This window comes from Hemicordylus capensis, chromosome 6, assembly GCF_027244095.1.
Source record: "Hemicordylus capensis ecotype Gifberg chromosome 6, rHemCap1.1.pri, whole genome shotgun sequence".
In the NCBI taxonomy this organism is placed as follows: domain Eukaryota; kingdom Metazoa; phylum Chordata; class Lepidosauria; order Squamata; family Cordylidae; genus Hemicordylus; species Hemicordylus capensis.
Genome location: NC_069662.1, coordinates 157,103,340 through 157,127,674, shown reverse-complemented (window position 1 = coordinate 157,127,674; position 24,335 = coordinate 157,103,340). Strand labels below are relative to the sequence as shown.

At 44.8% G+C, this 24,335-nt stretch overlaps 1 protein-coding gene across 4 annotated transcripts in view; it reads right to left on the bottom strand.

Annotated features, from left to right (window-relative positions):
* The window catches only part of PAXIP1 (PAX interacting protein 1), a 41,095-nt gene extending 24,625 nt beyond the window's left edge, over positions 1-16,470 (bottom strand). Inside the window, exons 1-9 of one of the 4 annotated variants that reach the window (XM_053261728.1) lie at positions 16,320-16,470; positions 15,945-16,112; positions 11,878-12,012; positions 11,305-11,348; positions 9,959-10,022; positions 9,473-9,586; positions 7,702-8,328; positions 3,696-4,416; positions 2,188-2,282 (exon numbers count right to left, since the gene is read on the bottom strand). In XM_053261728.1, coding sequence (XP_053117703.1) covers positions 2,188-2,282; positions 3,696-4,416; positions 7,702-8,328; positions 9,473-9,586; positions 9,959-10,022; positions 11,305-11,348; positions 11,878-12,012; positions 15,945-16,043 — 1,899 coding nt within the window. In that variant the 5' untranslated portion in view covers positions 16,044-16,112; positions 16,320-16,470. Of the gene's footprint in view, positions 1-2,187; positions 2,283-3,695; positions 4,417-7,701; positions 8,329-9,472; positions 9,587-9,958; positions 10,027-11,304; positions 11,349-11,877; positions 12,013-14,384; positions 15,704-15,944; positions 16,203-16,319 lie in introns of those variants that run through there. The other 3 variants (XM_053261727.1, XM_053261726.1, XM_053261729.1) reach the window with 3 other exon arrangements.
* Positions 16,471-24,335: the final 7,865 nt, after the last annotated feature.

The following is a 24,335-nucleotide window of genomic DNA, read 5'->3' as shown; positions in this document are numbered from 1 at the left end:
GGTACATGGTCCCGTCCATCGTCCCTTCGATGCGGTGAAGGTGTCCTGTCCCCTTAGCAGAAAAACACCCCAAAGCATAATGTGTCCACCTCCATGTTTGACGGTGGGGATGGTGTTCTTGGGCTCATAGGCAGCATTCCTCCTCCTCCACACACGGCGAGTTGAGTTGATGCCAAAGAGCTCGATTTTGGTCTCATCTGACCACAACACTTTCGCCCAGTTCTCCTCTGGATCATTCAGATGTGCATTGGCAAACTGCAGACGGGCCTGTACATGTGCTGCCTTGAGCAGGGGGACCTTGCGGGCACTGCAAGATTTCAGTCCTTCACGGCGTAGTGTGTTACCAATTGTTTTCTTGGTGACTATGGTTCCAGCTGCCCTGAGATCATTGACAAGTTCCCCCCGTGTAGTTCTGGGCTGCTTTGTCACCGTTCTCATGATCATTGCAACTCCACGAGGTGAGATCTTGCATGGAGCCCCAGACCGAGGGAGATTGACAGTTGTTTTGTGTTTCTTCCATTTGCGAGTTATCATGCCAACTGTAGTCACCTTCTCACCAAGCTGCTTGGCGATAGTCTTGTAGCCCAGTCCTGCCTTGTGCAGGTCTACAACCTTGTCCCTGACATCCTTCAACAGCTCTTTGGTCTTGGGCATGGTGGTGAGTTTGGAAGCTGAGTGACTGCTTGCTTCTATGGACAGGTGTCTTTTATACAGGTACTGTAACAAGCTGGGATTAGGAGCACTCCCTTATAGAGGGTGTTCCTCATCTCAGCTCGTTACCTGCATATAGTGAAAAGACACCTGGGAGCCTGAAATCTTGCTGGTTGATAGGGGATCGAATACTTATTTCCCTCACTACAATGCAAATCCATCGCTGACTTTTGGGCACTGGGCTTTTGAGGGTTTGTTTGTTGTTATTCTGCTTCTCACAGCTACAATAAACCCACCATTCCAATTATAGCCTGGTCATTTCTGTGTCAGAGGGCAAACGGACAAAATCAGCAGGGGATCAAATACTTATTTCCCTCACTGTATATCATTAGAGAAACCATAAGAACAAAGGAAGCTGCTATATACCAAGTCAGACCACTGGTCTATCTAGCTCAGTATTGTCTACACAGATTGGCAGCAGCTTCTCCAAGGTTACAGGCAGGAGCCTCTCTCAGCCCTAGCTTTGAGATGCCAAGGAACCTTCTGCATGCAAGCACTCTTCCCAGAGTGGCCTAGGGATGGGCCCGGACCGGTCCGGAGGCCATTCTAAAGGCCTCTGGAACGGTCCAGACCTGGGCGGTCCGGTCCGGGTGGGTGGGTGGCTTTAAGAGCAGGTGGAGGATTTACTTACCTCTCCCGCCTCTTTCCCATTCTGGCGCCGTAAGTTTAGTAGTAATTGGGGCGGCAGGATACCTCCCTGCCGCCCCTTCCCCGCTGCTGCTCTGCGAAACTCCCAGAAGTCCTTTGCACGTGTGCACATCACAGAGACGTGAAGCGCACGCACAATGTGCGCACGCGCAAAGGACTTCTGGGAGTTTTGCAGAGCAGCAGCGGGGAAGGGGCGGCAGGGAGGTATCCTGCCGCCCCAATTACTACTAAACTAACAGCACCAGAACGGGAAAGAGGCAGGAGGGTTAAGTAAACCCTCCACCCGCTCTTAAAGCCACCCCCCACCCCAGTGCCAGACCACAGTTTGGCGGTTCCGTGCACACTCCTGGAGTGGCCCCATCCCCTAAGAGGAATATCTTAAAGTGCGCACATGTAGTCTCCCATTCAAATGCAACAAGGGCAGAGCCTGCTTAGCAAAGGGGACAATTTCCGCTTACTACCACAAGACCAGGTCTCCTCCCATGCATGAATAAACCTTACTGGAAAGTTTAAACAATGTTTTTGAAGTTATGGGCAATATTGGCAAGTAAGCCTTGGATGTGGCAAGCAATAAAGATAGATACAAATTATGGTTGGAACTAGGAGGGGGATGAAGGAGATTACTTTACATGGTTTGTAATAATCGAACTATACATATTAAAAGCTTGGATTGAATGTACATTCAAATATTCATCCATTTATAAATAAAGCAATTCATTAACTACCATTTGTTTAAAAACCCATTCTTCATTAAACTGATTTTTAAGCCTCTAAAGATCATAATGCATTAACAACTAAATTAATAGGAAAAAATGAACAAATACTTACCCTTTTCCAAGTTACTAATAACTGCTTATCAGACATCTGTTCAGGGTAATCAGCAATTGCAAAGACACAACCCAACAGAAAATATTCTTCTGGAACTAGCAAAGTAATACAAATTAAAAACCAACAGAAAAAATTCTAGAAGACCTTAATTAATAGCCTATTACCAGCTATGGCATAAACAGATATATATTAGCTTTGTGGACTAGAATACTAAGAATAAAATGGATCTAATAATAAAGAGAGCTCAGATGCACTTCACCCAGCATTACTCTTGAGCCAATGCCACTGGCCAACATCCTGACTAATGAAGTGGGCTTGTAAGGAGGGACTGTAGGGATGCGCCAGGAGACCCCACACAACTCCCCCAGTTCCCATTAGAGTTCAGAGCACGCCTTGTGCTCTGGAAGATTGGGAACATATCACTAACTCTCAGCAACGTCATTCTGATAGTACAGAACTCTCACTATAATAGCTCTGGCGCAACAGTGAGCATGCAGGAGTTGCATGAGTGCATCCCCAGTCCCTCCTTACACGTACACTTTGTTCAGATGTCAGCCACTGGGGTGAACAGAATTTTAAGAGATTTCCACTAATGAAACCAATACAAAATGCAAGATCAAACAGGAACAAGTTCTGGAAATGATAAATGCAGAATTTGAAAATCTCACACACATAGGCCAGCATTTTAGTGGAAGCATAATCCCACCCTTAAAGATTTGTATACTTTCCTAGTGGCTTAGTATGCAATCTGGAATTTTAATTTGCATTAGGTTTTAACCATATTAGTACAATCTATTAAAACATATCAGATATGGGCTTTATAGTTTGATAGAATCAGAGCCATATCCTGACTCAAGCAATGTGATTGTTGAAGATACCAAATAATTTGCCTGTGTTTAGTCAAAAGAAAAATCTTCAGTGAATATTTTGAAAATATCAACCACTATCAAAAAAAATGTTCGTTAGCCAGACAATTTAAAGAGACAAACATTCATTAAAATACCTTTAAGATTACACATTCCAATTGGTACATTAATTTAATTTTTGGACTAGATTCAGAGTGCGGTGTTTGAGCTTTAAAGCTCTAAATAGTCTGGGTCCAGAATAGTTTAAGGACAGCCTTCTCCTACATGGAATTATGCAAACTTTAGAACCTTTCCAAGAGTCCCTGCTCTGGATTCCACCACCATTGGTGGATCTCTGGTATATGCACCAAAGGCAAGATGCTTTTGGCAGCAGTCCAAAGACTGTGGAACTCCCCTCTAAGGGAGATTTGTTCTCATTCCCAGTTTTCAGGCAGTGAAAAATAACTCTTTTAGATAATCTTTGAGATTCTGTTGCTTGCATAGCTGCTCTTTTAAATACTCATCAGATATTTTCTACTGTTCTATAGTTTTAATGTGTATTTAAAATTAGATTTGCAAGTTGCCTTGTAGACCAACTGAGTCAAAAGGTGGAATTAACATATTTAAAATAAGTTAAAATTTTAAAAGGAGTTAATTACTAACTTTCTACAGATGGATCATGTCCAAACAGCTGGTGCTGTTGCAGCTGCTGCTGCTGCTGGGGATGCTGTGGTGGCTGAACTGGAACCTGATGCTGCAGTGTCTGAGATGTTTGAGTCAAGTGTTGTGTTGCTTGATTTTGCATTTGTTGCTGCTGCTGTTGCTGAATTCGCTGCAAATGTTGCTGCTGTTGAATTTGTTGCTGTTGATGCTGTTGTAACTGCTGCTGAAGATTTTGCTGCTGCAGTTGCAACTGCTGCTGCTGGAGCTGTTGCTGCTGTAATTGGTGCAACTGCTGCTGCAAGGCATGCTGCTGCTGAAACTGCAACTGCTGTTGAGGGCGATGCATTTGCTGTTGGGAATGTAGCTGTTGGGGAGGGAACTGTAATTGCTGTTGGGAAAACTGGTGTCGATGAACTTGCTGCTGCTGCGGCACAAACTGATGAGGTGGTTGTGAGAAAGGCTGCTGAGAAATCGGAGGCTGTTGTGGCTGCGGCTGGGGCTGCTGTTGCTGCTGCAACTGCATGATTTGCTGGGGTTGGAGATGCAAGAGAGGGTGGTGCTGTTGCTGTTGCTGCTGCTGCTGCGACTGATGCTGCTGCAGTAAATGTGGTTCTGGAGTCAGTTTAACTTGGCTAAGCAACACTGCATTTGAATGTCCCGGCTGACCATGGTTTACCTGCTGCTCCAAAGTTTTTGTAGGGGCCGAAAGTGATTGCAAAATCTAGAAAACAAAGGTGGTGTTTGTAACCTTCACATTTCCTTGAAAATTTAAAAGCATAAATCAAATATGAAAAACTATTAGGTGTATCTCATTAGGGCTGCATTTTGTTAGAAGACTTTTCAATAGGGCAAATATTTTAGTTGTCCTATGGCACGCTGTCTCCCCAGAAAGTATTTTAAAACAAGCCTTAATTTGTAAAAGTCAAACTATGACTCATACACGTTTTATAGTGTTGCTTCCATGTTTGAGTTCTATTGCAAAGTACTCCAATTATGAGAATGCAAAATATAGTTGATATGGTATAAGAGGAGCCAAACACTTTGTTTTTCTGATAGAAATGACTATTTACATTATTTATATTATTTCATAAATGGGGGTTTTCATGGAGGAACTAATATATTGCCTGCACAGAATCAGGCAATTTCCACAGAATGCATAGAACACAGGAAGCTACCTTATACCAAGTCAGACGACTGGTCTATCTAACTCGGTATTGTCTACACTGACTGGCAGCTGCTTCTCCAAGGTTTCAGCAGGAGTCTTTCTAGAAAAGAAGTCTACCTAGAGATGCTGCCAGGGATTGAACCCAAGACCTTTTGCATGCAAAGCAGATGCTCCACCACTGAGCTACAGCCACATCCCCAAAAGTGGCATACAAGAGCCTCCCATCTAGGCCATCTGACTGCACTGTGACCGGCCTAGCTTCATCTAGGTGCCTGTATCATGTGTCCTTACAGGTGAAACTCGAAAAATTAGAATATCGTGCAAAAGTCCATTAATTTCAGTAATGCAAATTAAAAGGTGAAACTGATATGAGACAGACGCATTACATGCAAAGCGAGATAAGTCAAGCCTTAATTTGTTATAATTGTGATGATCATGGCGTACACCTCATGAAAACCCCAAATCCACAATCTCAGAAAATTAGAATATTACATGGAACCAAGAAGACAAGGATTGAAGAATAGAACAATATCGGACCTCTGAAAAGTATACAGTGTACTGTGCTTGATTGGCCAGCAAACTCGCCTGACCTGACCCCATAGAGAATCTATGGGGCATTGCCAAGAGAAGGATGAGAGACATGAGACCAAACAATGCAGAAGAGCTGAAGGCCGCTAATGAAGCATCCTGGTCTTCCATAATACCTCATCAGTGCCACAGGCTGATAGCATCCATGCCACGCTGCATTGAGGCAGTAATTGCTGCAAAAGGGGCCCAAACCAAGTACTGAATACATATACATGCTTATACTTTTCAGAGGTCCGATATTGTTCTATTCTTCAATCTTTGTCTTATTGGTTCCATGTAATATTCTAATTTTCTGAGATTGTGGATTTGGGGGTTTCATGAGCTGTACGCCATGATCATCACAATTATAACAAATTAAGGCTTGACTTATCTCGCTTTGCATGTAATGCGTCTGTCTCATATATCAGTTTCACCTTTTAATTTGCATTACTGAAATTAATGGACTTTTGCACGATATTCTAATTTTCCGAGTTTCACCTGTAGATCATACTCTGTGATTCCACAAGATGTCCAGTGACAAAAATGCTGCCCTATATTGTTTTGTATGTAATTAAGTATACTGGGCTGGTTCAGATGACATGCATAACCTCCATTAAAGCTGGGCTCTGCACGACATCGGGACCACACAATCCACCATCTGTGCAACCATCCACTTTCACTTTAGGTTAAAGTAAACAGGGATTGGTCATAAAGACTTTATCTACCAGTCATGGTTTATTCTAGTCTACAGTACTTGCAGATTTTCGCTAATCTGAAATAACTTACTTCAAACAGTGGGTGCAAATCAGTGTTCCCTCTAAGGTGTGCACATGGGCACACATTTTTTGATGTCCACTCAGTTAATTTTAGATCCCATTCAGGTTTAAACAGGTAGGTACCACTCTGAATGCATGTATGCACACACTGCCTTGATACTGCCTCCCAGAACAAAACTCATTCTGCTCACAGATGGGGGGGGGGGGAATAGAGAGAATACTGGTACAGATCTTGGCTTATCTGAAGCAAGCTAGAATAAACTGTAATCAGTTAGTTCAGGTATCATGACCGACCTCAAGTGGACACAGGAAGCATGAGAGCATGCTCCCGAGGCTGAGGCAGAGACGCTGTGTGAAGCCCAGCTTTAACAGAGGTCCCACATGATGTCTGAACCAGCCCATTGACTGGGTTTAGACCCAACACAAAACAATGGTTTGTTTGTGAACCCAAGCCTGCACTCAAGTGGTGGTTTACTTGGAGCCTACAAACTAGGATTTGAAACTACTGTTTGTACTAACTGTAGTCTCATGTTATGTCTGAATTCATAGACCACCTTCATACAACAGTTACACGCACTGCTCTGCCTCAAGAGGCTGCTCCACAATGCAGTTAGGAGAGAACTTATGAAGCAGTACTTTAAAAATTGCAGATGGCACATACCACTGTAAAAGAGGCATTCTCTATCTCTCCCCCCAACACATACACACGTAAATAACTCTAAGATGATCCCTCCCTATGATATGTACTCACTTAAAAAACCACCCCAAAACTTTCTGAATATTTTTATAATAGGTTCAGACCTATTATTTTTACTCATGAAAATGTAATCAATTAAATGACAGACTCATAACTAATCAACTAAGATCTATCTTATTTGTTATTTCTCTGTGTAAACCACCCTGAGCCATTTTTGGAAGGGCGGTATAGAAATCGAATGAATGAAGATTTATTTAACTGGGCGATAGACCAGTCTTGTACCTAACCACCTACAGTCACCACTGGCAACCTAGAGTTCATGTCTAGGTGAGTAGCAGGGCTGCTCTCTCCCCTCTTCCCCTCTCAAAAAAAAAAAAAAATGTGCTACACTTCTGCAAGCAGCAGCAGCTTCCATAGCATTCAAAGTGAGAATAGTGTTCATGGTGGCAACTGCCATTTTTTTAAAGTTAAGTGAGACAGGAAATGACACAGGATCCTTTCTTGTCTCATTCCACAGAAAAGTGCCTGGGAATGTTCCCAATGCTTCTAGGCACTGTTAAAGCTGCTGCTCCCCACACAGATGCAGTGAAAACCATTTTGGTTAATACACACACACACACATATACACAAATAACACAGACACCCCACCCCCCACAGCAGACAAGCAAAATGGAGGCAGAGCTGCTTTGGGGAGCTTAATAATAAAGCTGCTGTAATTACTGCTCTTCATAGTTGTACAGTAAAGTGAGGGAAAGCTGTTAATTTTCAAAAGTTCATTAATTTATACTTTAGAATACTTACATGTGCTACATTTGATGGCCTATTAACCTGCTGAATATCAGCATTGTTGGTAATATTTCTTAATGTCCGTACTGCAGGATTCCATGCAGCCATCATTTCAGGACGTCCAGAACTTTGGGGATTTTGTACTGAAGGCATTATATTACTTCTCATTTCAGAAGGCAAAATATTACCAGGAACAGGTGGGACATTGGCACACAAGTTAATCAACCCGGAATCCTTGCCAGATGGCAGTCTGCGCTTTGCTGGAGCAGTCTGGGGGACTTCAGCAGGTGTCCAGTTCAAATTTCTTTCATGCTTTTCAGGAGAGGAGTCCGAGGAATCATCGAACATCAGTTCTCCTTTTGTTTTGTCAGCATCAATAGATTTAGGGGAAAAAGCTCGATCACCTAAAGGTGATCCTTCTCGAGAAGATGCTGGACTTGATAATTTCTCATCAGTGCTAGCTTCATTTTGGGAATCCTGCTCTTCATTTTCTTCCTCTTCCTCCTCCTCCTCTTCATATATAATTAATCGAGGATGATAGGATGCTTCATCTTTTTTTGTTTTATCCGATATAGAATCTAAAACCCAGTCAGGTGTCACAATTTTAATGTTCTCTCGCCTACAGGCGCATTCATATTTTTCCTGAGAAGAATAAAAATTAAAAAATGATAAATATCTCACTTATTTTCTCCTCTCAATGATATTAGGTATAACATTTGAAGTTACTGGGTGTAAGTTTTAAACATTCAATTACAGGATACTGATTGACAACAATGCAGGGCTATGTAGTTCAATGCAGGGCTCAAAAAGACACGTTAAATTCCCGAGTACCAGGAGCTTGTAAAAAACTGTAGGTACTGCCACCAAATTTTTTAAGTACCCAAGTAATCAGACGGGTAGGAATTTTCCCACTCTGATTGTAAGAAAACTTTAACTATCGCCATAAAATTCTCATAGCAAAGGAATGGGCGGCGGCGGGGGGGGTCGGTCTATTTGTGACTTACAAGGAATTCTTAATTCCAGCAAGTTGAAATAGGAGATTTAGGGGCAGGAATGAAGAGAGCATCACTTGGGATACAGCTGGAATGGCCAGTAATGCTAAAACAGATGCTACCATTCTACTCAACACAGGTATCTTATCAGCTACCTAATGCAAACTCCTTCCCACTTGCTCAGAATTTTACCATCCAGAATTTTTAAGGTATACCTGAATACCCCACTATTCACCCCTAATCCTGGCCCATATATGTTAAATAATATTGATACCAAAGTAGATTCTTGGGCAATTATCTGCTGTTAAGTTTCCTCCTAAAGAACTATTCACTTGGAGGAAGATGTCACTGATGGTTGCATGACTCTCAGGGACATATTCCTGCAAATCAATAGTCCTTTAGAAGGAAGAACAGCAAAAACCACTCCTCCGCTGCTGCTGGGATGCAGAAAGAAGAAGTACAACTAGTTTCCAACCTTTTTATGTCCCCACAGGGCTTTTCTGATTGTTGTAGCAATACGGGGAATGCCAAACAACATCTGTTAAATGCTACCCTCTGCTTCCTGGTCTTCAACTTGCTATCAAGACATAAGAGAACCTGTCTTTGTTACAGGAGTCTTTGTTAAGGAACTTTACCAAAAACTCGTATTAAACACCTACCAAATCAACCCCATCAACATGCTTATTGACTCAGTCTAAAAATTCTAGAAGGTCTGCAGGCTAAGACCTGCAGAAGACATGCTGATACTGTCTCAGAAGGACAAAAGAAAACTAAAACAGGAAGGCACATCTTACCCCTTTTGGTTCAGGCACAATCAAGTGAGTGCATTTTTTATTCAGGCTCAGCTGGCAATCCCCACCATAAAAAGTTATCAGAGCCCACAACATACTTCGGTCTTCAGAAGAAACCTACCAGATGAGACAAAATCCTTTTAACAACAAATATTTTATTTGGAAAAAGACCAATAGAATTTGTGACATATTATCTGGCTAATCATCATAATCATCATTATTTTTTATTCTATTTCTATACCGCCCTTCCAAAAACCGCTCAGGGCAGTTTACACAGAGAAATAATAAATAAATAAGATGGGTCCCTGTCCCCAGAGGGCTCACAATCTAAAAAGAAACATAAGATTGACACCAGCAAGTCACTGGAGGTACTGTGCTGGGACTGGATAGGGCTAGTTACTCTCCCCCTGCTAAATAAAGAGAATCACAACGTTAAAAGGTGCCTCTTTGCCAAGTTAGCAGGGGTAGCCAAGAATCATCCATTCTTACCTGAGATAGACAAGCAGCAACTCCAAAAAAGATCTGACAGGATTCTGGGGAAAAACCATTTACTCTGACAAAATAAAGTCAAGGAGATAACAAACATGAAATATATATGTCTTAAGGGAAACAACTGGCAGCACTAAAACACTGCAAATATCTGAACACAGTTTTGTGCAGTTGCTACTTACTCTAGAAAGATTACAGGTAAAAGTTAATCTACTATGTGAGTCAACAGTCAGCAAGACCTAAGTCTGGCAGATTGGACTTCTATCTTTGCCATGAAGTCACAGGATGGTCATGAGCAAATCACTATTTGAAGAACTGCACTGGCTACCGATATGTTTCTGGGCAGAATACAAAGTACTGGTTATAACCTATAAAGCCCTAAACAACATCTGGGTAGGTCCATCTGCTGTTGCCACAAGTTCAGCCTCCTCCATTGCTGCCCTGAGGCTTTGGAATGTGCTCCCGGATGAAATAAGAGCCTCCCCATCTCTGATAACTTTTAAGGTGGCAGTTGAGACACATTTGTTCATCCAGGCTTTACACTGGACTTTTAGACTTAGATATTTTAATATTTTTTTAAATTTTAAATTGTTCTAATGCTTTAATTTCATTTTAATTTGTGCTGTTTTGTTATAACCGCCAAGAGACATGAGTTTGGGGCAATATATGAATATGTTAAATAAATAAATAAATAAATAAATACTTATAGTTCAAACAGTAGTTACTTGGAAGCAGGTCCCACCAAACTGAAGAAGGTTTACTCCTTTGCAAAAGAGCAAAGGATTGCTTTACCTTTGACCCTGCTAAACACTAACTTCAACCTATTCAACTAAGATTTTAATTCCAAGAAACTGAATCTATATTTCCATACTCAAGGCAATCAAGAATTTCTCCTACAACTGTGGACATCTGTTGTGCTGGGCACAAAATAGGAGGTAAAGGGCAGCAGCCACTACAGTCAGCATGGGGGTGTCCTGAGGTATGGAGTAAAATCACTATTTTTGAGAATACCTTTGACTTCCTTGCAAAAGCCAAAACCCAGAAAAACCTTGTGGATGTGCATATAAAGTAGAAAGGAGCAACTACAGTTGAGAGCACAATGAAGGTGCAAGCCTAAGAAACATTGAACAGAGAGCAGGTAGAGTGTGCTTTCCATTTAGTAAACCCTAGAAACCACAGCAAGGAATTAGGGTATTTATGGGAAATAAATAATAAGACAGTTCAAGATGTTTTAAAAATGAGAAGCAGGCACATGTATTTGTCAACATGAGCAGAGAGATAAGTGTAGTTAATCCTGGGAACACTGAAGGAATGTATACAGACTTTAACTGAAGAAAAAAGGATACGGCAAAAGAGCTCCACACTGAACTGACAAAGTCACCCAGGAAGGCTGAAAACAAAACAAAAAAATGAGTCTAGTGAGTTCCTTACAAACACACGCTACATCCCAACAATAATTTGGTTTCTATTTATTGAATATGTAATGAATTTAAGTTTAGTCAATTGTTTGGCACCCATCAGAATTCCAGAACACTCCACAAGAAACATGAAAACTTGTACAAGACAAGTTTTAAGATGTTTTTATTCTCTCTCAAACAGAACCGCAAAGTAAGAAGGATTTCCATGCCATTTCTATGCTGACCAGAAGGTTGGTGCTGCAAACCCTGACAGCACCAATCACCTGTCTGTGATTTGAGGAGTAGGGATTGAATCCAAGCACCATCTTCCTATTCAACAGTGCATTCATAGTGCAAAAGAACTTTGCGCACACATTCCAGGTGCTGGATGCTGCATTCCCTATAACATGAACCACTTCTTTGCATGCAGAAGCAGATCCTCAGATATGGATATAAACAGATCCCAAAATCCTTGCTCTAAAATTAAGGTTACTGCAGTGAAAATTAATTGTAGGTACTCACTTTTACTACTGGAAGATCAAAAACTTCACGAGATTCACCAACTTCTGGATTGTCTCCATCTTCTGAAATAATGTGCGATGCCAGAGCATTATAGGAAACCTCCTTTGCCTTTCCATCTTTCAGAAGCTGAATAACCTGACAAAAGCAAGTATTCCTTCTTTTCAGTTTCAGAAAAATGCTCATGTGAAAACAGTGCTGAAATCAAACTAGTTCTCTTAGGAGGTTTGTTCATTCTGTAGCCAGCTATCTCCCCAGATAAGGCACTAGCTCAAAGAGGGCTATACTGCAACAAAACATTTGAGCTTGGCTTAAGGCACCTAGTATTAAAGCTGGGCTACTCTCCCCACCTTCTCTATATTATATGCATATCCTGTTGTGGCCACACAATACATACACTGTTAGCTAGTATATAATACATAAACACAAGAAGATGAAAATAGTTCCACAAGTTTCAGTGTCTGCCTCAGGGCAAGTATGAAAGACACATTAATTCCAAATGTGTTCAGCTATAAACAAATCATGCAGGTTAGTATAATCAATCAATCTTTATTTCAATCAAAGCACACTTGTGAGCACGCTTTAATAGGGAACACTGGTTACAAGGACCAAATAAAAGTATCATGTCTCAGCCTGCAATGGGGCCCAAACCCATTATCTTATTTATTTTATATGCCACCCTTCCTAAAGTGGTTCAGGGTGATTTACATTAAAAGTCAAACACACATAACAAAGCAAATAATAATAATTAAATATTAAATAATAATTAAAATAAAACATTTTAACCAGATTAAAATTAAAAAACTAGATATAAGCAAGGCTAAAAGGATGGGTCTTTAAGGCTCTCCCAAAGGACTCCAAGGAAGAAAATCCTCTTATATCCTCAGGGAATTCATTCCATAACTCAGTGGCAACAACTGGCCCGGTGGGCCCGGGCGCAGAGCATCTACACCTCTAGTTGGGCCCAGCCATCTCGCCCCCCCCCCAGCATGCCCGGCTTTCTGGTTGGCTGGCCAGCCAACCGGCCACTCGCCCCCACCGCCGCCCACTTCTCGGCCCACCCCACTTTCTTGCTGTGCTGCCGCCGCCTCCCAGTGGCCAGGCAAGGGCCCGCTGCCACCTCCTCCTCACCCTGGCATCCCGCCAGCACCACACCCTCCGCCGCCTGCTTCTCCCCGCCCCCCTTACTCGCTGTCCCAGCAGCCAGGCCAAGCCCCACCGCCTCCCCATCCCAGCCGGGCCAGCCTGGGCCTCTCGCCGCCACCTGTCCTCCTTCTCAGGGCAGCAACAGTTGCCAGTGCTCTCTGCATGGCTGGAGCTCTTGGGCTGTCTCCCCCTCTGTCAGCCAATCGCCTCCTCCCCCTCTGTCAGCCAATCACCTCCTTCCTGCCAAGTCCCCACACATCCAATCTACGAGAATTATATAGATAATTTTAAAAACTTGTTTTAATAACTATTTTATCCTATGGTTTTTATTATGTATTTTAATCTGTAAATTTTATTTACAGAGATGTATATATCAGGCGGTATAGAAATATGATAAATAAATAGTAAATAGATGTTGAACAAAGCCACTTCAAATTACACTTGTGGTAATGGGGAAAGAGTGTTCCTTGGGTAGGAACACAATGTTGCCTTCAAAAACTCATGTCCTAGACTGGGGGCATTTGCATACACTAACAGAGATCTTCCCTTTTTTCCAACACGTGTGTGATGTTTTAACCAGTGAAAACTTAAAACAAGCAGACTAATATGGTTCAAAAAAGTCAACTTGAGCAAACTCAGAGGTTTTATTTTTGTAATTAGAACTTAAAAAGTTTGCTTCTTGAAAACGGGTTCTTCACAGCTAAGCAAGTCAGCTTGATTGGCATTTCTAAAGAGCTATATCTGCACTCCTAAAGAGTGTTCCCCTCTTATGTTAATGATTCTACATCAGTGCCTTTCCCTATTTGCTCCAGTGTCTTCAGAAAAACTTGCTTAAAACCAGCATTTAAAAAACCCGGAAATACATCGGGACAAGCTAGAAATCAGAAGAGAATGCCCGATTTGTGTGGGGGGTGCTTCCAAATATCTTGAATGGACTTCAGGGTAACAGCCCTGTCTGTAGAGGCTCCTGATTCTTTTAATGAGTGGTGGGGATCTTTTAGAGCAAGGTGTTCTCTCAGGTAACCCGGACCTAAGCCATTTATGGCTTTAAAAAGGTAATAACACTGTATACCTTGAGTGCAAACATATCTAGCCATGAGCAAGGTACCATTTATCTGCCTTAGAGCCTCATCTGTAAAATGGAAACACTGACCTCAAAGTGATTGTGGGAGCAAAACAAACTGTAATAGTATTGACTTTCACTTCTTCTTTGCACCCCCTCACTCCTTTCCTATCAGTTCTGGCTGCTGAGGGGCCTGGAGAAGCATGGGATGTGGGCCCTAGAATCTTAGTCCCATTTAAATCAGCAGAACATCTCAGTAAACATTTTTCCTTTATTGCTCAAACTAAGGGATAGAACTCACCTCATAAAAGCAGCTCAGCAGAGAGAGAAACAGCCATAAGTGCAACAGAATGGTAGGATGCGAGAGTTCCCTTTCCCATATTTTAAGAAGCCTTAGATTGCTGGGAAGGGTAATTTCCTGAAACACATTTATGCTAGCAGAATACACCTGCATTTATTGGCATGTGATGGAATGAGTTGTCACTACCCAGAGGATGCATCAATAATCCCTGCTAACTTGGCAAAAAGGCACCTTTTAACATGGTGATTCTCTTTTATTTAGCAGGGGGAAAGTAACTGGCCCTATCCACCCCCAGCACAGTACCTCCAGTGACTGTTGCTGGTGCCTATCTTACGTTTCTTTTTAGACTGTGAGCCCTTTGGGGACAGGGATCCATCTTATTTATTATTTCTCTGTGTAAACCGCCCCGAGCCATGTTTTGAAGGGCAGTATAAGAATCAAATAAATAAATAAATAAATGAGGCTTTTGGTGGGAGGGGAGGGATCACTGCCTTTGGTGGGCATCAACTCAACTCTTTGAGCACCTTGGGAAAAATCAGGGCCAGTACAATCAGCAGTACCAAGAGGCAAAGTGTTTCCTTGGACTGTTTGCAAGAGTGGTGGGTAGGGGAAAGATATAAGGCGCTAGAGTACTCTCCCATAAAAAGGAAACCCAACCTCCCCCAAACACAAAGAACACCACACTATGAGGTGACAGGTGCAGCCTAGCCTCTGCCTTGACATGCAGTTGCTGAACACTCAGGAGATACAGAAAGCCGGGAAAGACGCCTGCCTAGAACCTTGGGAGAAGCTGCTGCCAGTCAGTGCCCACAATACTGAGCTAGCTGCACCAAAGGTCTGACTCACTAGCAGGCAGCTTCCTCATGTTCCTCTGAGTTTTTGTTTATAGGCAGGAGCATCAGACACACGTTTCTGTCAGCTGCACCTGTAGACGTGCAGCGTGCGTGTGCAAGCGGGGGCCGGGCGGCAGCTTCCCCACGTGACTGCCTTGCTTGTACCCACCGGCCCTCATCTCCCCCTCGGCCCCCCGCTTGGAACCTTCGCACGCTCCGGGGAAGGCCTGGCTGGGCGGAGAGAGGCCTGCTCGTAGCCGTCCCCTTCGGGGTCCGAGGAGGAGGCCGCGGAGGGAAGACAGAAAGCCCCGAGAGCTCCCCACGCAGGGGAGGAGCAGAAAGAAGCCCAGCCTCTCCTCCTTCTCGGCCAGTCCAGGCCCCGGTGCGGCCCTCCCGAAGAAGCGCAGGACAAGGAGAGCCCCGCGCGCAGAGAAAAGGCGGCGGGCTCGGCGTTACAACCAGCCGGTAACCGCCGCTTGCAGACTCGACCGCGGCGGCGCCTCCATTCGGCGCCCCCCACTTTTCCCTCTGGGAAGGTTCGAGCGCCCCCCCCCCCCCGCCGCGAGAGGTGTCTCTCTCTCTCGCGCGCGCGCTTCAAGCCGGCGCGAGCTGCTGTCAGTGCGTGGTCCGGAGGGGAGGGTCGAAACGTCCCGAAGGTGGAAGAGCGCCCTGTGCCCTCTGGGGGTGATTATGGCGGCGGGGATGAGGCCCCGTTTGGCCTTCTTACCTTGGGGTCTATGTCCCCCACCAAGAAGAACTTGACATCCTTGAACATCTCCTCGGGAACCTTCTTCGGCTCGCCTTCCTCCTCCTCCTCTTTCGCCATGGTTGCGGCCGGCCGGCCAGGGGAGGAGGAGGGGCCTCAGCTCCTGCGCCCCGAACTCTATAGCAAGTCCTTAAAAGGAGAGAGAAAGAAACCCACGAAGAGCTCAAGCAACCGCTCAGGGCCCCGGATCCCCCCTCGCCCTTCCCCCCGCCACCTCCAAGGCAGCCGCCGCCGAACCGCGGGAGCAAGAGGGCGCGCGCTGTGGGGCGAACCATTTCCGTCAGGCAGCGGGGGATGAGGAGGAGGAGGAAAAGGCAGAGAGGTTGGGAAACCCACTCTTGCTGTTTGATAAGCTACAGGCAAGGCTGGCCGAGGCGTTCGGGAACTAAACTTCATGCTAGTACTGTCTCCTTTGACGGCCGAGCCCGGCAGGTGATTTCGGAGACACTCCGGGTCCCCTCATTACTCAACCTAGTGGACTCTCCTAGATCCCGCCTACTAACAAAACAACCCACCGGTAGTAAGAGGAGCCGCCTGAGTCATTGGCTCCGCCCCTAAACTCTTCCCGCCATTAGCCCCACCCTCATCTCTATTTTCTCCCGCCTTGTTGGGAGACTGACTCGGTCGTGGTAGAAGCAGCTCCGTCTTGGGAGCTCTGCCGCCTGGCTTTCCGTTTACACACGGCCTCTCTGAACCACCAGTGCCCTCTTCAGTCCTTGGTTTCTCTGGTCATTTTAGCAGCCCATAATAGTAATAGTAATAAATTATGAATATATTTTCATTTTTATTTATTTTATTAGATAGGTAAAGTTTATTACGGTCATAGACCAGCTAATCTTTACATTTTACAAAATATTCGATTAAGTAATGCAGACTATTATTTTATTATTCTCCTCATCCATGCCAAAAAATAGATGGCAGGCCCCCGGCCGCCCCCCCCCCGAAAACTTTTATCATGTGTTGTGCACCACCTTGTACTAATTTTGAAGCAAAAATAGATATTGGAAAAGCTCTTTCTCTTCTCCCTCTGGATTTCTCACATGCTGAAGAGCAGAAAGTTAGCAGCCTCATGAACTGACATCTGTGACACTGGCTTGCATAGCTGGGCTACAGAGCTAAAGGAAAGCACTCTGGTCTGTGCATTGGCACCACCACTCTTGCCTCCCCTTCCCAGTCACACACACAGCCTCCCCACTGGTCCGTTCCTCACTGCTGTTGTGGCATAGGGTTGCCAGGTCCAGATGGTGAAAAAAGTCGAAATCCCTCACTAAAAAAGTAGAAATAGAGGATGCTTTTCACCAAAAAAGTCTCCACTTTTCAACGAATTCCCATATGTTTATTGGTATTATAGATGCATGTTTTAATTTAAAAAAAAAAGATAACTTGAGAATAAATACAGTCCCCTACTGTGAAGCTGATGACGAGTAGAGCTGTCTGTCTGCTGGGTGTGCTGTCTAGGTGCAGAGTCCTCAAGGCCCCTGCTTCTCAACTGTAAACCCATCTCCTGCTTAGGTCCACCACACACCCAGTCCCTCCTCTCTGTCCTCCTCCCCGCAGGTCACCCAGCCTGCTCTCCCCAGCCAGGCCAGCAACTTCACCTCTTGGCTCGAGGCAGGGCAGCCAGCTAGCTGCTGAGCCGGCCTCTTTGTATGCTGGCACAGCAGTGTATCCACGGTCTCTCACTCGCTTGCTGTTCCCTATGACTACAAACATTTATAGTCCACTTTTCAATAGGAAGTTTCACGGTAGTTTGTTTTTTAAAAAATTAATCATAAGATGCTCCCCTGTCCCCAAAGGGCTCCCAATCTAAAAAGAAACGCAGGAACACCAGCATCAGCCACTGAAGGAATGCTGTGCTGGGGTTGGATAGGGCCAGTTGCTCTCCCTGTGATAAATACAAGAGATTCACCACTTTAAAAGGTGCCTTCTTACTCAATTAGCAGGGGTAGCTGCTAAATGAGTAAAGTTAATTCACTCACTGTTGCTGCCACCACCTCAAGGAAGCAAGCTGCACCTTCCGGTCCCACCCATCTGTGCTCCTGCATCGCATGGCTCAGTAAGCTGCCCCTGAAGCAGAACCTCCCCTCTGGCTTCCCCATTGGATGGATAGTCAGTGGGAAGGGGAAGGAGACAGAGGAAGAGAAGCTGCTCGTGAGAGCAAAGTGTTCTGAGCAGACAGAATGTTCCAGCTGCTCCCCAGAACTTCAGACACCACATCATGTGCAAAAAAAGTTGTTTGGTGTTCAAAATACTTGCATGTCCTCTATAAAAGTCCCTAGTTGGCAGCCGTCTTGTGGCAGCAACATTCTTCCAGCTTTGCCCTCCTGCACCGCAAAGAGTCCAGCACCGCCACCGTGCTGCTGGTCTGGCGGCCATCGCCACTGCCCCATTCACCTGCTTGCCACTCCCCAGTGGTGGTGGTTGGCTGGCTCCCCAACAGCACGGCACTAACCCACTTCAACTCCCTGTTGGGGAGCCAGAGAGCTGTGGGTGAGCAAGTGAGGTGATCTGGTGACGGCTGCTGGAGCAGCAGCACAGCGGAGGACAGTGGGGTAAAGCTGCATGTGGCAATGAGGAAGCGACTGGTAGGTAGGCAAAGTGCATCTGGGAGGGGGGATGGGAGGGAAGGGGCAGCGTCAACAGTGCGCTCTGGCTGAGGAGTGGGGCCACCAACGTGAGGAGCAACTCTTACCATTGGCCAGAGACTGAAGCGTTGCTGGGAAACATCTAGCTTAGTACAGTCTACCCTGACTGGCAGCAGCTTTCTAGGGTTTCAGACCAGGGTTCTTTTGCAGCCCTACCTGGAGATGCCAGGGATTGCGCCTGGGGTGACCTTCTGCATGCAAAGCAGGAGTTCTTCCTCTGACGTATGGTGCTTCCCTCTTGCACTCTCTGCCCTTCAGGAGGAACACCATGGCAAGACCAGCCTGGCCCCGGCCATCTACAAGAGAAGGATCAGTTGCAGGGAGCTAGCTTTCTCCCTGCTTGCTGGCTTCTAGCTTCCTAGACTTACACAGCCCTTCTCCCAGGCAAGGGGGCGTAGTTAGCAAATGTCCAAGCTCCCAAGAAAGAGCAGTCTGCTAGGTGTTACGTTTATGACCAGTTCAAAGGCTGCAGCCAGACACACAGATGTTGGGAAGTTTAGATGGTGATGTAATTCGAAGCTTTAATTGGTGCTAAGAAGTACAATCTGGCGGAGCTGGACGTTGTAGACAGAGCATCACTAGATCTTTATTACCAGCCTTTATGAGTGTTTTGGGCAGACCCTTAGTGCTCGTAAATGGATAACAGACTGACCAAGGAGGACGATCACCAAGCAAGAAAGGAGGCAAGCTACACAATACAATTGTAAGCGAAGGCAAGTAACCTTATGTGAAATTGCCCTCAAAAATTAAAGCTCATGGCTTCAACAACTACATTCCAAGATGTCTGTTTAATGAGATTTCTGATCAAATCTTGAAAGCTGGGGGAAACTTTTTCTAAGGTAAAAAAAGCTTCATAGTGTGTTTCTGTTGTTGTTGTTATTTTCTTATTTTATTTTATTGCAGCATTGAACCCATTCTATGATGAGAAGATTTTAAGTGGAATTACATTGGCACGGAGGAGAAAAGACTAGCAAGCCAGAGATTGCCAGTTCGAATCCCTGCTGGTATGCTTCCCAGACTAAGCAGCAGTATAGAAAGATGCTGAAAGGCATCATCTCATACTGTGTGGGAGGAGGGAATGGTAATCCCCTCCTGTTTTCTACCAAAGACAACCACAGGGCTCTTTGGGCTCCAGGAGGCGACAAAGACTCGATGGCACACTTTACCTTTACATTCACTGAATGGGATAGTATTGTAACCAATTACCTCAGTATCGAAGCAGCAGAAGACATTTGCTGGGGGGAAACACATGCAAGTGTATGGGTTTGTGGACAGGCAGTGACACAGGGATGCCAAACACATTATATGAAGCTTGGTATTAGGAGATGTCCTTCAGACATGGAGCAGACATTGAGGTGCTTCACACGAGCAAAGGGAAGCACCTCGAGAGTGGGGTCCCCGCACACAAGCAGGGAACTGTCCCTGGGCGGCCGGATTGTACGCCCACACAATGACCGGCTCCATCACCGAGCTGGTAGGGGCCGCGGGGATAGGGGGCCACTTGCCCCCCCACCCCCGGAAGTCCCAGCATGCCCTGTGCAAGTGCACGGGTCATCCCAGGAAGACCCCTCAGGCTGGGAGGCTTGTTGTAGCCTCCCAGTCGGGGGTCCTACTTGTGTGTCGCTGCAGCGCGGAACCGCACAGCGGCGGCACCACACAATCAACTAAACAGGATTAGCGGAGCACTCACTCTGCTAACCTCGTCTAAGAGCAGGGGTGTTTTGTGGAGTTTTCTGCCGGGAACCGTGTGGCTCCCATGGCAGCAGCACACAGCCAGGGGGAATTGGGCTGGATTCCCTGAGCCCAGTTCCTCCTGGTCATGAGAAGAGCTTCAGTATGTCTCTCTCTTTTTCTGGTCATAAAGCTGTGGGGAAGGGGCAATCTGTACTGGGCCTGTAACGATTTCCTTCCCTCAGAGTAGCTCTTTGCCCCCAATTATGTGTCAGTGTTGGGCCCCTGGAAGACTACCAAGTCCCCATCTTGAGAATGGTTTCTCTGTGTCGCAGTAACTATCTGGTTAGGCTGCTGCTTGCGAGAGTAAGAGGCCTGGGGTCTTGCCCTGCTGCATCTTCTTCCTTTTGTTCATTTAATTCTATATTATTTAATTGTATTTATTTCATTTATAAACCACCCATCCAAAATAGCTCAGGGTAGTTCACAATAATTTGTGTTGTGTTTTTTTTTTAAAAAAACATTTTAAATCTATATATTTAATTATCTTAAATGTACCCGTTGCTAACCTCATGCATGGCAGCTCTCGTGAGAGTTTGCGAGTAGCTGCCTGGATAGTGATGGGGAAGAAAACAGTGGGGAGCAGGAGGCAGTGGCAGGCAGGCCCGGCTGCCAGGAGGAAGAGGAGGCAGTGGTGGTGGGCTGGGCCGGCCCAGCCACCAGGAGCAGGAGGTGTCAGAAGGCTGGCCCGGCTGCGAGGAAGAAGTGGAGGAGGAGGCAGCCGCTGCCGGGAGCAGGTGGCAGGCCTGCTTTCTTGCTGGCCCCCCAGCCAGAAAGCAGTGGGGGTGGGGGGAGAAGAAGCGGGCTGGCCAGCCAGAAAGCTGGGCCTGTTGGTGGGGGTGGGCAGAAGAAACAGGCAACGGCGGTGGGTGGGTCAGCTGGAGGCACAGAGGTTCTGCACCTGGCCCAGCTAGTATTAACAAAAACCATTAAAACTACTCACACTATTAAAAGCCAAGCTTTTTTTTTTTTAAAAGGTCTTTATGACTCCTTTGAATGACTCTAGAGATGATAGACCTCTTATTTCTATGGGAAGTGTGCTTCACAATCTAGGAGTGCCTACTGACTGAGAAGGCATGACCTCAAGTTGCTGCCAGACAAGATTGCAGCAGCAGGAGACAGACCTCTCCTAAAGCCCTTAACAAGCAGAGGGGATCTTCCTTTGGAGATCTTCCCTTGACTCTTGGAAAGTGATTGTTTTAATTAAGAACAGAAGAACAGCCGTGTTGGATCAGGCCCAAGGCCCATCTAGTCCAGCATTCTGTTTCTCACAGTGGCCCACCTGATGTCCCTGGGAAGCCCACAGGGAAGAGGCGAGGACACGCCCTCTCTCCTGCTTTTGCTCCCCTACAACTGGTATTTAGAGGCATCTTGCCTCTGAGGCTGGAGGTGGCCTATAGCCACCAGACTGATAGCCATTTAGATCTGTCCTCCATTAATTTTTCCAAGCCCCTTTCAAAGCCATCCAGGCTGGTGACGGTCACCACATTGTGTGTCAGAGAATTCTGAAGGTTAATTGTGCATTCTGTTAAACTATTTCCTTTTGTTGGTCCTACATTTCCTGGCCTTCAGTTTCATGGGATGACCCCTGGTTCTTGTGTTATGAGAGAGGGAGAAAAAATTCTCTCTCTCCACACCATGCATAATTTTATAGACCTCTATCATGTCTCCTCTTAGTCATCTTTTTTCTAAGCTAAAAAGCCCCAGATGTTGTAGCCTTGCCTCATAAAAAGGGGGCTCCAGGCCCCTGAGCATCTTGGTAGTAGCCCTACTCTACACCTGCTCCAGTTCTATAATGTCAGATATGATACCAGAGACCCAAAGAATGGACCTTTTAACACCTTTTATGTTTTTATTATGGTTGTAAAGGACAAAAAGCAGTATTTAGACAAAAGGTGGTATATAATTGTAAGCATATCATAAATACTGGCATTCTGGCCACTGCTGAACATTGGTCGGTACCTTCTGTGCACAGCCAATATGGGAACATCATCTGTGCACAGCAGCATGATTGGTGGGAGATAACAGAGTTGCCAGAGATTCTGTTGTCAATTCTGTTGCTGTACTTTTCTACTGGTACTGTTTTGCTTTCTCCTTTGCTGCTTGGAGTCCATAGAATAACAATTATGTTGCATACTGGTATTAGCCACAGTGAAGTGGTCACCAGTATAGTGGAGCCATAGGATAACCCCAAAGTGTACAAATGGGTACTGTGCTTATTGATGTGTGAATAAGTCACAATAAGTTCAATGGTGTTTACTGTCAGGTAAGGGTGCACAGGACTACAACCTCGCCAAATCTAATACTATGAAGTCACTCGCACAATCAAAAACTGTTCTACCCAGGTTTGGGAGCTGTGTATGCTCCCAATTTTCAGTAGTGTGGAAGTAAGGAAAGAGGAAACAAGGTATGTGGAAACAAGGTAGGAGGAAAATCTCAAAATTTGGAAGCACACACAGCTCCCGGGTAGAACACAGTTTTTGATTGTGTGAATGACCTCTGTCTTTACCAGCTTAGAAAGCACATTGCAAAAACTGTTTTTTTGTATTTTCCCCCTCATCACTGATATTTTTGCATAAGCTTCTGCCTGATTAGTATGATGAGAGTGCCAGAATAAACCCCTTTGGTCTTCCAATATTTATTCAGCAAGACAAATCTGGAGAATAAGAGATCCATCTGATTTTAAAATCCCATCAACCTGACAGCGCTCTTTAAAATATCTGATGTTAACCATGCAAGGTCAGGGCACTGCACATGTATAAATCATTGAGAGCCATCTCTAAAGTCAGTTTGTGGCAAGGAAAAATCCTATTAATATGGTGTCAATCTTAACAGAAACTTCACTTCATGGCCAATTATGATAAAGATCTCAGAATGAAGTTTAATTCCATCTGGAGCATGGATATTTAATGAGATGAGAACAAAGGAGAAAAATCTACAAACAGTAGTCAATTTTATAATGTTCTGCTGCAAAAAGGAAACCTATTTTATTTTAAATAAAGTAGACTTGAAAATGAATATATATATAATCATTTGTTTCTTTGTATTCAAGCCTTTTTATAGCTAAATGTCATGACAAATTTTCATGTTAAATATGGATAAAAACAATGGCTGACATCCTGACTAAATTTACTTGAAGAAGTACCATTGAAATTAAAAGGACGTGTTAGGCATGCCCAACTTGTCCTTTTAATTTGAATAGCACTTCCTCGAGTAAACTTAGGACATCAACCATTGCATAGAATTAGGTGATATTTAAATTATTTGGAATTTATGTTTAGCAGTTAGAAAAACTGAGGAAAGGCAATTTTAAAAGTGCAGAGTATTAACTTGCATGAGGAAGGTACCAGCTAACGCAAGAGCCTTTCATGACAGACAATTGATAAGGCTTTGCCAAACAAAATTGCCCGCAAAGCTCGACAGGATGAGAATGCTGTGCATTTTTCCATATTGCAACATCCAACATTGATCTCAGTCTTCTGAATCCACATGTTTTAAAAAGTTTTTTTCCCTTCGAAGATTTTTTACCAAATTTAAAGCAAAATTTAAAACAAAATTAGAATCAGGGGCGTATCTAGGGTGCGGCAGGCAGGGCACATGCGCCGGGCACCACTTGAAGGGGGCGCCATTTTTAAAAATTTGAAAAATTTGCTGCCAAAAACAAAATGGCCACGATGCATGCTCAAATTGCCTCTGTGAGGCCCTAGGCCATGCCAGGCCTCACAGAGGCCATTTGACCATGCGCCGTAGCCATTTTGTTTTCAGTGGCCATTTTAAAAAAATATATATATATTTAAAAATGGCCACAGCACATGCTCAAATGGTCCCTGTGAGGCCCTAGAGGCCGGGGGGGAGGGTAACCTTGGCTGACCCCCCCCCCACGGCCTTTAGGAAGCCCCCCCAAGGGGCTACAGGTAATCTTTTTTAAAAAAATAATATAAGTCACTGTACACATATTCAGATATGTGACTTGTAT